The following is a 13,946-nucleotide window of genomic DNA, read 5'->3' on the forward strand; positions in this document are numbered from 1 at the left end:
GAAAGGCGTACTCTATTCTAGGATGGCTGACAGATGCTGATGGCCGCACATGAGTCTTCAGGAGCATCCCTCATCAGCCACTATTATTTCCTTGGCTTTTCTTCACGAATGACAGTGTGCCCAGCTTTCTCTGCCGCTTTTTATATATGGCAAGCCGCACTACCAACACTCTCCACATGCTGAAGAACAGGGAATGGTGCCACCAAGCGCTACACAGAATGCTGGGACATTCGCCACAGCCAGACGCTGCCAGCATCACCATCTCCGTCGAACACCACGTCAAAGAATAACAAATTAGAGCTGGTTACTGGTCATGCTGATAGATGGTGCCACGGGACCTATGTTCTAAGGTTCGTGTGCATTACATAATGATGGCAACTCGCGTGGCACTGTTGACTCGCTTATCATAGTTCAAGTGCCCCCAGGATTACGCGTGCACCTCTCGTGCTGCAGGGCAGAACTTAGGCTACCTCATGCCATGCTATGGCTTCGCCCACCATGGGACCACGAAGACGCTGCTGTCGACGCATGCACTGCTCCGGTGGAAGTGCAGCACGCGGCAACAGGGGTCAGGCGAACTCAAAGTTTCGCCAAAGTGCACTAAGGTTCGCCTCCATTTTCTCCCTCCGTCCTGGTGCCAAGGTCACCCAAGGCACGCCGACAACGGGAGCTAAAAGGGTTTCATGCTTAATACGACCTGCTAATTCATGCACGTATCATCTGTCGCTTCAAGTAAAGCAGTGCAATCAATGAAACAGTCTACTCTGTCAGCAGATATGCCCGCCCAAATGGACAGTGTCAGCGTTTCCAGTGCCTGTCAAATGGCCAAATAGAAGTAAAATAAATGACCAACCAAACAGTCGTGCGGCATCCACACCAAGCACACACATGCCAATTGTTGCGTCTCCACGATTGGATTGGATTGGCAGTATCTGATACACCGGCAAAACTGCAGGCTGACAATGAGGCTATTACTTTGTGCTAAATATAGTGCGACTGAAAACTTCTCCAGCTAGCTGGAGCATTTTTGGGGCAGTGTGGCGCAATTTTAGCTAATATCACAATTTTGGTAGAGCTTAGCACAGAAACACACAATTGTATCAACATGGCACACTTGGCGTAGCTGTTGCACCCCTGCCACTTTGGCCCCACAGTGCTTTCTAAGCACTGCCACCAAGAAAGGAGGCATGCAGAAGAAAGGATGTGTGCAGGATATTCACTAGTAACAAACTGCTCGAAAGAGACCGTCCACAGCAGCCAGCCAAGAATTAAGATTAACCAGTAACCAAGTAACCTGCATTTGAATTAAAATGCATCTATTTTTTTCCCTTTTGCAATCTGACCCTGTATGCAAGTGAATGGGCTCTTCGAACTTACCCCTGTTGCTTTTCCTTTCCTTACTGGCAGTAAAATAAGCATTCTCAATTGCATTTTGTCAGCATATGCAAGTGTTCAAAATTCTTGTCAAATGTGTCAACTCCACCTCGATTACCAGAGCCACATTCATTTTGCTACTACTGTGATATATAATAATATTTGGTTTGGTTTGGTTTTATGGGGTTTAACGTCCCAAAGCGACTAAGGCTATGAGAGACGCCGTAGTGGAGGGCTCCGGAAATTTCGACCACCTGGGGTTCTTTAACGTGCACTGACATCGCACAGTACACGGGCCTCGAATTTCTCCTCCAAAGAAATTCAACCGCCGCGGCCGGGATCGAACCCGCGCCTTTCGGGACAGCAGCCGAGCACCATAGCCACTGAGCCACCGCGGCGGCATAATAATATTTGCTGCAACAATCACCTTGTAAGTGTGCACAGACCAAATCAAGCCTCTACAATAGCTTTCTTGCTGTGTCTAACACCATAAAGATGAAAAAATTTAAACAAACAAAGAATACTCAGCTTCTGCATCATGTTTACGTCTCCCTGTTCTGTCAAAGCAGAACGACCTCCAGTTCCACCAGGAAACAATCTAAAGTCCTGACACCCCACCCTCCTCGAATGGCACACACAACTAAATCAAGAACAGGTCCCTTGCTCAAGGAGAAAAGTGAAATGGCAATACTGCTAAGCATTCAGCTTTAAATTATGCAACTGTAGAAAAAATTTAATAGTGAACCGTGTTCAGTGAGTGACTGTTACAACAAATAAGTCTTAAGAGGGCTCTGAAAGGGGATCTAATAAAGTTGCGGTATGCCTGGGATGTTAAAGCATGCCGCTTCAAGAATATTGTGCACCAAAAATTTTTTATTGCGCTTTGTAGAAGCTCAGTTATCTGTAGTTAAAATTTAAATTTCAGCGTCTTCACGCTTTTCCCTCTCCTCTCGTCACTGTTTGCACGCTGGAAGGTCAGCACTCCTCCGCCGGCCCCACCTCCGAGGGCGGACCTTCCTGACCCGACGGAGCTACGCGGCGGCTTATCGGCCCCGGCCCTGGTAGCTGCCTGACGTCTGAAAGAATCTTGCCAACAGCCACCTCTCAACTTGTATCACAGGTGCGAGTGACGGAGAAGGGTGCGAGCATGAAAATGTCGCCAGGAAGGGCTCGCCAACTTTTGCGCATGATTGTGGGTTCTCTGCTGTGTGTAGTAGTATATTATTTGGCTCAGGTGTTAATGACAACGCTACGCAGTGATTGAGCGAGTTAATGTGCTCTCCTCGAAAGGTGCTTCAAGGCCCCTTTAAAACGAGCACCCTGCTACAGCTTGATGCAGAAGAAAATACCTAATGACAAGATTCATTTTTAAAGAGCGTTTTCACTAATTCCCTCATGAAAACAGTACTCAAGATGACTACTCTCAGAGTGTACATGGTAGTACAATGGTTGCAGCTAAATGTATCATATGACCGTGTATCTGCTGCAGACCGCAAGCAGACACTGTTGGCACTGCACATGGGCTTTTGCAATTGAATAAAAATGATGCAAGTGCAAAGTTCAGCATTCCCATGGGTGCCTAATTATAACATTCCAAAGGCAAAGCTAAACCAATAATATGTGCACAATATTTATTGCAAAGAACCTTCAAAGCATAAAACACCATAATGTTTAGAGAGATTCAAAAGCACTCCGTAAAGAACAAAGGAAGCCGTAGGCATCCAAGAAAATCATGTGGAATCCAAAAGCCCCCAGCAAAGAATCCCATCTGCGTGGTAACACAATGTAAAAGCATCAAAATAACGCTAAATGAAGATACAGCTATGTGGTTTAATGGGCTTTGCATTGTTGCATTATTTGCCCATTGTCAAAAAGTAACAGGCACAACTGGATGTGCATGACTTTACACACTAAGCCTTGCTCACACAAAGCCAAGAGAAAAGCAATGTAATGCAGCCTCAAACTCACACTGCTGATGCTTCCCCAAGTTTGCTTGCCTGGCTCTTGCCCCACTGCATGGCCTACCATTCATGGCAAGCCGGAACATTGCAGCTGGATGCGAGAACCCACTCACCTGGGCCAGGTCGAAAACAAAGCTTGGTGCCTGGGGGAAGGCTTGCACCGGGCTGGCAGCACTGAGCAGGGTGCCTACCGAGGGCTCCCAAGCCACCCGCACACCACTGGTGCCAGCAGCACGGGGGGGGGCCTGTGCCCCGCCAGCAGCCCCACCTCCGTGATGGTGGTGTCCCACGTGGTGGTGGTGGTGGTGGGCCATGGGGTGGTGCAGGTGCGGCTGGAAGCTGCGCTGCTGCTCGGGCGATGGCGGGTTCGGCCGCCAGCCATGCTGCGCCACTGGAGGTGGCGGCTCACGGTACCGAGGCCGGCGCATGCTGGGGCTGCGTGCAGGCACCACAAGTAGGTTGCACACAGATACGGCTAGCACCAACTATCCACGAGAGCATCTCACCATATTTTAATCCACCTCATGCAAACTTTTTTTTGCTGGTCCTGGCAGCGCACAAAGACAAGGACTGACAGTAAGATCGAAGGACTGTCAGTCCTTGTTGCCAGAACCAGCACAGAATGGAATACCAATAAACGACAGTTCTCAATCAAACCTTGCATAATGACCAATTCTGTTGACAGCTCCCATATCATACTTCAAGGCTTTTGCACGTTGCTCAGTTGAGGGTACATTATGACCGCTTGTGCGATGACAAGCAAGCAAACACTCTATAACGCTTAGTACACAACTGCATACAGAACAAAGCCGCAGCTTTTTTTGCAGTGCACTGTGCTTAGAGTGGACTTCTTAGCACCGGTTTAATAATATGCTCTTTGTATTAAAGGTGAAACATCCTTTGACACCAGCTCAGGAGCACGATGAAGCACACGGTAGCATGTAATTCCCACATGCTCCCACAAATGCGTACAATGTGTCTAGGTGAACAGCCTTGGAAGCTCCCCACCAAGCAGCATGCTGAATTTCAGAGGACAAAGCAGGGCTGCGTTTACATAATTTGGCAACCAGTGGTACATTTGTCATGCCGCCCTAATCAGTTTCATAAGAGCCCACATCACTCAGTGAAGACATCCAAAATGAAATACTCAGACTTTGGGGAAAGTGGCTACTGTAAGCAACTGCCCACATTTGCTCTGAAAAAAATCCACATTTGAAGCCATGAATGAAGGATAGCAAAAGAAATGACATCACAAACACAATGCAAACAAACCAAATGCCAGGCAGAACATGCAAAAGATGTTCAGGAAATTCACTAGTATGTATGCACCAAGTTGGGAATTTTGTTAACGGCTTCTTTTCTACCTTTCTTTCTCTGCAAAGCTCAGAATTCACGAAGTGTGTAAGTGCCTGGGCTGGATTCTCAGTATTCACACTGGTAAAACATACCCCAGCTTTTTTTACTTGAGCACAGCCTTGCTCCAGCAAGAAAAGCAAGCATGGGAATATATACTTGAAAAGGGAACATACATATATTTTACAATTCAAATGCAGGTCAGTAATGAGATTCCAACACAAATGCAAACAGGCAGAAAATTTTAACTTGTGCTGCTAATGACGATGTTTGCTTCAGTTACGGCTTACCAGTTAATTTGCCAATTACTTATTGGCATGCAGAGTTCGAATGCTGGCACTTTCCTGGGTTTTCCAAATGAGTTGAGAAGAGTCAGCGAGCAAAATTTCCAATAACTGGATTTGAACTGCATGGAATCCCAGTCAAAAAAAAAAACCATTGGAACCAATTGGATTTCCAACTGGTTCCAAAAGGTTCCAATTGGACTAGTTGAGTTTCCAACTGGTTCCGATTGGAATCGTGTTCCAATTGAACTATCCAATTGGACCATTTGGGTTTCCAATTGATGGGCCCAATTGGTCTTACCCATTACATCCAATTGGACCGCCCAACTGCACCCAATTTTTCCAATGAATGTTTTGAGTTTTTGACAAACAAGGTAGAACCAATATGGTTCCTATAATAAGAGCTATCAGCAGCTTAACCTACTAAATTGTACTCATCATCTGCACCACCACTGCAGCTGAAATTAAATTAAATAACTGCGCTCAGTGGGCAAGTGCCACTGGCCCCAGCATGAGAGCCTCACAAATGGGGTATATAAGTTGGAGCAGAAGTATGTTCTTTGGATGTACATATTGAGCTCATACATGCTACTAGTGCCTGACTGTTGCTTGCGTGTGATGTATTTGTGCCTGTTGACTTTGATTTCCATAAAAACATGTTAATCTCAATTCTGTAGGACAATGTTGATAGGCACTAGGCACGACATCTGCCTGCAGTCCTCATAAATGAGTTTTCCTTTTGCATATTATATATGTTCAGTTGTAGAAATATTTGTCCAAGATTCTAGAGCATATTATTCACAAACATTTAGCTACCTCTCTCAATGAACATAACATATTTTGTGAATATTTTCTGGGTGAAATAACTGCCTGGCCTAATGGGTCCAATTGGCTAGTCCAGTTGGGTCCAATTGGTCGGGTGTCCAAAAACACCACTGGAACCAATTGGTTCCATTTGGAATGTCCAATTGGTTCCAATGGTTTTTTTGACTGGGATGTACCGTAACTGCATGTAATGATCCAATTGTAATGAGAATGGTACTGACAGCTACAACTGCGTTATTATAAACCAAATGTGAATAGATCACCTTTACTAACGCATATTAATCGCAACAATGCACTTGCACTGGAATGCGTCGGACCCCATCGTAATATCCCGTGAGCAGATCACGGGTTATATACACAGGGTTCAAGAGGCTGGAAATCAGTTGCACCTTCAAAAGGAACCGAATGGGCTCGGAACTGAGTGCACAGCGCCCGGCGCATCAGATTATGCAACGCTCGAGCGAAATCGCTACGTGTCACGCAACTGAATCGCACGAGTTGGCTAAGTAAACGAGGTGAACTACTCGATCGTTCGCTTTCCTCACGGCAACTAACCTCATTTCGCTCAATCGATTACTTGGACGTCGAAGCGAACGGCCACACGGCACTTACGGCGGCTTCTAGGTAGAAATGGAGCACGCTTGGGAGCGAAACCAGCGCAGGCAGGAATGGGCTTTGTTTTGCTCCGCAGCGGTGCGCGCGCCGCGGGAGCGCTCGCGCCGCAGAGTCGCGCTCAAGTGCCCGCCGCAGAGGCAGAGTGCAGGAAAAAGAGGCTTACATAACGACGAAAACCGCATCGTCCGCACGGTAACCAAGTCGAGCGCCGCAGAAAACGCATGGCGAACGGCACGACGATAAACCCGCAAGGTGAAGGTCACATCACGGAGAGTGCGCGCACGCGGCCGCCTTGTCAGCTGGTTGCCGAGCCGGCGGCCCCCAGAGCCGACCAGGAAAGCGCGCACCAGATGCACGGCGAAAACAGCCCGGCGCGCGTCGATCGCGGGGCCAGCAGACGACGGGGGGGCTGCCACGCGCGCGATTCGGCCACGGGCACGAAAGTCACCGCCAGGCGACCCCGCACCGAACGCGGGCCAAAATGGACGCGGGCCGCTCTTACCTGCGTCTGCACCTCGCCGTGTTGCTGGTGCACCTAGCGGAGTGGTGCGGCGGGTGATCCATGCGTCGCTGCTGATGCGAAGCGCTGCGCCTGCGCAGTGTGGGCGAGCCTTCGCCCCAGGCGCCGGGAGGAGCGATCGGCACAGCCGCTGGGGCGGACGCGATCTCGGCAGCCGCGGCTCCGAGTGACAGCTTCAGGCGCTTCCGACTCGGGCTCTCGCTCGCCTGCACACACGCACGACACTCATGGCTGCGGACCCCATGTGCAGTGTTTATTTTCGAAGGTGTACTACCTGCCCGTGTATGCATCGCATATGGTTTCTCGAGGTCCGGCTTAATCAGACACTGCAGCTACAAGTTCCACGATCAAAATAGCCAATCGATACAGTTCAATAGTACACCTGCGCACGGCGCAAACATGTATGCCCGCAAATGCAAACCATGCGGCCGCACTCCCAGCGGGCTACCCGAGCCCTCAACCCTGCACCTCGGGGCGTTCATCTGCAGGACTAAACAGAGCTATCTGGGAGCAAAGACCGTGTTTGTTTCCCTTCAGACGATATCCAAACATAAACAAACGCACGTGGAGACTGCGCGAGACCCAACTAGATGGCGCCGCATGTTCCGGATCGGATGTCCACCCGCTGAGTTGCACTGCCTCAACAGACGCTGCACGCTGGCGGCACACCGCCGCGGAACTTGACAACTTGTGCAGCGAGTGCAGCCTAATTGAGGAGACCTAAAGGGTATGACCACGACATCATCAGCATCTACGCTGCCTCGACAAACGCACCCTACGGAAATCTAAACCGCTCAGAAATGATACCCGCCGCAATGGCACAGTGGGTTAGAGCGCTCGGCTACTGAGCCAAGTGCTCGATGGAGGCGAAACGCAAAACGCTCCCGTGTGCTGTGCGATGTCAGCAATGTCAGTGCACTTTAAAGATCCCAAGGCGGTCAAAATTATTCCGGAGCCCTCTATTACGGCACCTCTTTCTTTCGCTCTTCTTTCGCTCCCATCTTCCTTCCTTCCCTTATGGCGCGGTTCAGGTGCCCACCGAGATATGAGAGACAGATACTGCGCCATTTCCTTTCCTCAAAAACCAATTTATGGTAGGAGGAGTCAACAGTCCCGTGACGGCTTGCCGCTCAGCCATCGGCGGAGTGATACGTAGCGATCGGCGAAAGCTAAGAGTCCACGCCTATTTTTATTTCCACGGGCCTAATTTGCAGCTGTGTAGTCTCTGACTGGAACTATTTATTCCCGGAAACGTAAAAAAAAAAAATAAAAAATAAAAGCGAAAACAAAGCCGCGACTGGACTGCTGAAAGGCACTCCTCGCGTTAGTTGACTCCAGCAACGAGTTCAAAAAAAAAAAAAAAAGCCTGGAGCCGGGACGTTTAATCCGATTTAGATTGGGGAAATCGGCCGCACAGGACAATAGTTCGGAGTTTTTAAGAATGCTAGGAACGAGTAGATCACGCTGCCTTGGTAAAAAAAGACGAGTTCAGATTCCTCTTTAGTGCACCATTAAAGGATTACAGACACCCAATTGATTGATTGTAAAACATTTTATTCGCCGGGAAGAGCTTGGCAAGAGGTCGCGTTAAGTGGTCGAGAGTACATAGCCCTCGACGAATTTGTCAGCCCACTCCACCGCCAAAACTTGCGTTCTGGGGTCAGAGCTAGCCAGCACGTACACCTAATTGCTTGTTTTTTTTTTTTTTTTAAATGACGCATCCAATATTAGAGCACACGTACCGTCGCGTGGTATTCGCCTCCGGCCACTAAATAATAACAACTTCTTCTCTCATCCTATTTCGGTTTCATCAACCAAGCGGTGGTTGTGATGTATATTTTGTGAGGCCTGGAAAAAGCTTTCAATATGAGCGTTGATAAGTAATTTTAATTCACTACACCACTTAAACCACACTGCTTAAAAACTGGAATGACAGCAAACGACGTATCAGCAGATATATTGCCATTTTGTTTCGTGTCTCACATGACATGTCAACTACACGTCACAGTCGCCATTCCGTTGCGGCAACCGAAACATCATGAGAGATAAGTTGAGTTATTAATTATTTAGCAGTCGTAGACGACGCGGTGATCGGTGATTGGCATGGATAACCTGGCAGGCTCGACATGGGCTTTGAGCTCCGGGCCCGATCCTCTAAATGGGGCCCGTGCAGTGGCATAGCGAGATAGCACTCACTGCGAGCTCTGTTCGGGCCATGACGTGCCACTGAGATTGCGGGGTGGCCCCAAGGTAAAAAATTCGAGGGACACTTAAAGGGGGCCTGAAAGGGCTCCGAATACAGTTGCAGTATGCCTAGGATGCTAAAGGACGCCGCTTTTCACAAATATTCTCCAGCAAGAAGTTTAAAATTGGTAAATTGGTAAATTGGTTTCTGAGGATAGCAAATGGCGCAGCATCTGTCTCACATATCTCGGCGGGCACCTGAACCGCGCCGTAAGGGAAGGGAGGAAGGTGGGAGTGAAAAAAGAAAGAGCTGCCGTAGTGGAGGTCTCCGGAATAATTTCGACCACCTGGGGTTCAAAATGTGCTCCACAAAAGATAGAACAGGCATCTCGGTAGTAAGCAGACTGCAGTCCTTCGGCATCGCTCTGGCCACTACTGCTGCTTGCAACCGCTTCCGCCTCAGCACTGATGACCTCTTACTCAGATTAGGTGCGTTGTTGGCTTCTCGGATCGGGAACACTGCAAAGCACTCTATAATAATTCTGATCAATGCTTTCTAATTTCATGAGCTTTTATATGAATGTAATTAATTTTTGTTATGCCTGCAATTTTCTTTGAAACTGAATTGCATGGATCCCAACTAGCTTCCAGCTAGGGATCCAGATGTTTTAACAAGCATGCCTTGTATGAATGTTGAGAAAAAAAAAATTCAGGAAAGTACATCATCCAAACTTGGTATTGAAAAAACAAGACTGCCGTATGCCATCTTTGCGTCAAATTCCAGTGCGAATAAGCGAGCGGTTTAACCGACAGAAGTATCTTACGGTGCGCATTTAGCATTGCAACAGTCTATACAGCTAGGGTATGATGCCGGTGCCCGCCGCGCTTTTTTCTTCTTTTCGCTTTTTTGTCGTCTTGTCTGTTATTTGGTCGCATGCGCAGAGTTCCTAAATATCAGTAAGAGGGAAAGCTGGTGCCACCGTCTATGCGAGTTTCTTAAAGAGCACTTTATCCATGGAGGACTCCAAGACTTTATCCACCGTGGGAATGCCAGGAAGACGAGGTCATAACGAGGTTTCGTGTTTGGCGTGGCTAGTGTTGGGACGAAAACGTGGACTGTGACGCGAAAGTGGTAGTCAAGGCGTGATGCTCTCCTCTGTGCGCAGGTTAAGTTATTTTGATACTGCGTTTTTCACTTCTTCAATAGATTTAACGCAAGGGAAAACTTCGGTGTTAGGCTGGCATGGAAGCTGTCAGAGCATTTCGGTGAGGTTTGCCTCGAGAAGGGTAGCTGAATCCATGCTTTATGCCGAGCCAAGTAAGAAGCCTCGTCCCGGCATTCCTGCGCTTCTCCATGTGGGGGCTACACTACAGTGAACTAGAAAATATTCTAGTTCACTGTAGCTACACTCTCCGAAATGACCAGCCTTGTCCGATGGCGTTCATTCCTTCCTCGCATGGAAGATTGTGTGACGAATTTGCAGCAGCGCGGCGCGCAGGATTTTTCGCAGTGAAACTTTGCTCCCTGGAGGTCTGCCTACAATTCAGTGAAAAACTCTCCCAGCAGCGGCGTTCCCGGTACGTTGCGGGCATGCTTTTGATTACCATCAGCACACGTTCAGCAGCCAGCGGCTCCGTCTACGGCACTTGCTACACTCCCGAACATTTGTTGCATTCAAATAGCGACGATGCTCGGTTTGGCCGCGAAGCCTTCCACTCGGATTTTGCCGTTTCTGACGGTTCTTCGCCTCTCGGCTGCTTGCTTCCGGCGTCTGCCAAGGTGCAGCAGCTGCACGACGAAGCGGCCACGTGAGGTACTACGCTCGTGCAGCTATTGCAGTTGTTCATGGGTCAATGAAGGCCGTCGCGGTTCAGCTTCTTTTCGCTACAAAATGAGCGTTGTCTATGAGTTTTTGTACCCTCGTTACATGTTAATGCGAAATCATTACTACCAGGCAACACAAATACATCCTCAGGTCGTCCCGAGGATTAATTTTTGAGGACACTGTGTTGTCCTGAGGACGTCCTACTGATCAACAAGTCCTCACAATCCTGTTGTCCAGCCTCAGTATGTCCTGAAGACATCCTCAAATTTTCTCTTAAGGACCTTCTCAGTCTGTTTTCAGGACGTCAGATGACGATTTAGCCCAGATAATGTGGGTCATTATTTGCTTAATTATTGTAGGCAGTGTGCACAGGGTTTGTGAGACAGCTTTCTTTTTGCTCAATTTGTTTTGGATCCTAGCAAACAAATTTTCAAAAGTTTCACCATGCTCGATACCATGGTTCGTTTACCGCATTTTTTGGCATATAAGATTGACCTTCGTGCTATATTTTCATACTTATTTATTTATTTATTTATTTATTACCTCAAAGGCCCCGGTTGTGGGGCATTACATGAGGGATGGGCGGATTACATGCAGATTATATAAAGATTACAGAGTACATAAAGATTACTGATTACATAAGGATGGCCTCAATCTTTTTCTTGAAGTCGATGCAGTTGACGATGAGTACGGCTTCCGGCGGCAGATCGTTCCAGTCCCGAGATGATATGACAAAAAAAGAACGGAAATGAGATGTAGTTCTTGCAGCGGGTGGGTATACGGTCTTGATGTGGTTGTTGCGGCTAGAAGGACGATGAGCTGTTGATATGATAGATGATCCTAAAGGTGAATGATAGAACTTGTGGAATAGGCATAGTCGAGATATTTTTCTTCTAGTTTCAAGGTTAGGCAAGGATGCTCTGGATTTTAAAGAGGACACGCTAGTATAGTAAGAGTAGTCACAATAAATAAAACGGATAGCGCGGTTTAGAACTTTTTCAAGGATTATAGAAAGGTTAGATTGATGAGGATCCCATACTGCTGACGCGAATTCTAGTTTAGGTCGGACGAATGTTTTATAAGCTAACAATTTGATAGAAGGGGTAGTAAAACGAAGATTTCGACGTAGGAAGCGACGACTACAACTCTTTCAGGAGTTCAACTCTGCCCTCTCAGTGCAAAATCCACTTGGACGAATGGCCCCGAAATCTAAACAGTCCAACCCCATCAGAAGCATGCAGCACTTAAGAACAAGTTTGAAAGCCAAAATATTTTAAGATATCTCCTCAAGGCACATATTTTCTTCAGTCACAATGGTTTCTTTCACTATATCGCTATTGCACACAAGTACGTTGCCAACGCTAATAAACACAATGAACGCCGACGGCCTATGGCTTCGGCGCCGCGTTTCTGGCACAATGTTGTCAATACCTGCAGCCAACATCTCTCTCTCATCACCCCACGTACCTATAAGCACGATTCAGGCGTCCACTGACCCAGGGAGCCAGTTATGCGCACTTCATTTCCTTAAAAAAATGATCGGAGTGTAAAACGTGGTCAACGCCAACGCCAGTGAACACAACGAACGGAGACGGCCTATGGCTTCAGCGCCGCGTTTCTGGCACAACGTTGTCAATGCCAACGCATGCAGCGCACGTCTGTCACTACCGCCACATAGCTTAAAGCACGATTGAGGTGTCCACTGTTCCAAGAGGGCAGTTTTTCCCTCGGCTTTCCAAGCTCCGGCTCCATTGGCTTCGCAGCTTAAAGCGCGACTAAGGTGTCCACTGCTGGTTACCAGGGGCAACGGCGAAGCCGCGAAACGGGCGCCAAAGAGCTGCGCTCTAAAACCGGCGCTAGAAACGAGGGACAAAAGAAGGAGGCGGCAGCGCTCGTCACCTCCTTCCCTTGTCCCTCGTTTCTAGAGCTTCTTACGAGACATGCACCACGCGGCTACTCTCGTTCTCGAAGGCGCCGACGAACAGGACGGAACACGAAGAGAGACGACGTCCTGTTTACTGGCGTCTTTAGAGAAGAAAAACCCAACAGCCGTGCGAGGTCGCCGCCTTCCCGCCCCGAATGCGGCAGCTTACCTTCTGACGGGAGTCTTCAGGCGGCCGGAGGTTGGAAAAGTAGAGCGGCGACAGGGGTCCGGCAGAGAGGTCTGAAAGTGAGGAAGAATTGGGTTCAGGAAATGCACCAGCAGCCCTTCTCTCAATGCATCGCCAATCGTGACATGTCAAGGCCTCAACCACCCGTGTTCGTACCACGAGAAGTGCCGGGCTGCTCGAACGCAGGCAGCTCGACGGCGAGCCGAGATTCGTCACTGCCCCTGGCCCGCTTCATGCGCCGCGTGTTAGGCGGGCCTCGCGACGAACCTGCCCGATCCATGGCCCTCGAGACCCGTCCTGTCTTGGACGAGCCACACCGGCACCGCGGCCCAAGAGCTTCGATCGGCACGCCAAGCAGCACGCAGCTAACACGCGCAAGCAGCTCGCAGCTAGCACGCGCAAGCAGCACGCAGCTAGCACGCGCTTGTGGCGCGTGCCATGCCCGCGGTGGCGATGGCGCGCGAGAACGAACACAATCGAGCAGCTGACGCCAGCGGCCGAAGGGTGCGCGATTCGGCGCCGCTCAGACGGTCATCCGAGACCGACGAGGGCCGCCCGGCAGCCGTCACGGCGTGGTTGGCCGGATCGCGTTGCAGCGCGACGCCCCCGCGAAGCTGCGACAAATCCCCAGGCCGCGGCTCGGCGCACCTCCATTTGGCCCTCACGACAACAAATAAACATTATCAACCACCTCCTTTGTCATCAACGCAAACTGTTCTTCAAGGCTCATTACGGGATGGCATCCCTGCTGGCGCCAAAGCGCTGGGGAAGTAGTGCGCCGATCATCAGGCGACCGACTTTTGGCAGTAGCGGGGACATGGTGTTTGGCTCAGCGTCTCTGGCGTGAAGCCAACCTTGGCGCGAAAAGAAGCTTCGCAAGTGATGCAGGCTGA

At 49.2% G+C, this 13,946-nt stretch overlaps 1 protein-coding gene across 3 annotated transcripts in view; it reads right to left on the reverse strand.

Annotated features, from left to right (window-relative positions):
* Positions 1–13,946, reverse strand: part of LOC149349479 (uncharacterized) — a 135,109-nt gene that overhangs the window by 19,262 nt on the left and 101,901 nt on the right. For 2 of the 3 annotated variants that reach the window (XM_089578447.1, XM_089578446.1), the window contains exons 3-5: positions 13,036–13,106; positions 6,915–7,138; positions 3,449–3,770 (exon numbers count right to left, since the gene is read on the reverse strand). In XM_089578447.1, the coding sequence (XP_089434573.1) occupies positions 3,449–3,770; positions 6,915–7,138; positions 13,036–13,106 (617 nt within the window). Of the gene's footprint in view, positions 1–3,448; positions 3,771–6,914; positions 7,139–13,035; positions 13,107–13,209; positions 13,480–13,946 lie in introns of those variants that run through there. The other variant, XM_089578448.1, reaches the window with a different exon arrangement.

This window comes from Amblyomma mixtum, chromosome 3 (assembly GCF_055824585.1).
Source record: "Amblyomma mixtum isolate Tamu chromosome 3, ASM5582458v1, whole genome shotgun sequence".
Taxonomy (NCBI): domain Eukaryota; kingdom Metazoa; phylum Arthropoda; class Arachnida; order Ixodida; family Ixodidae; genus Amblyomma; species Amblyomma mixtum.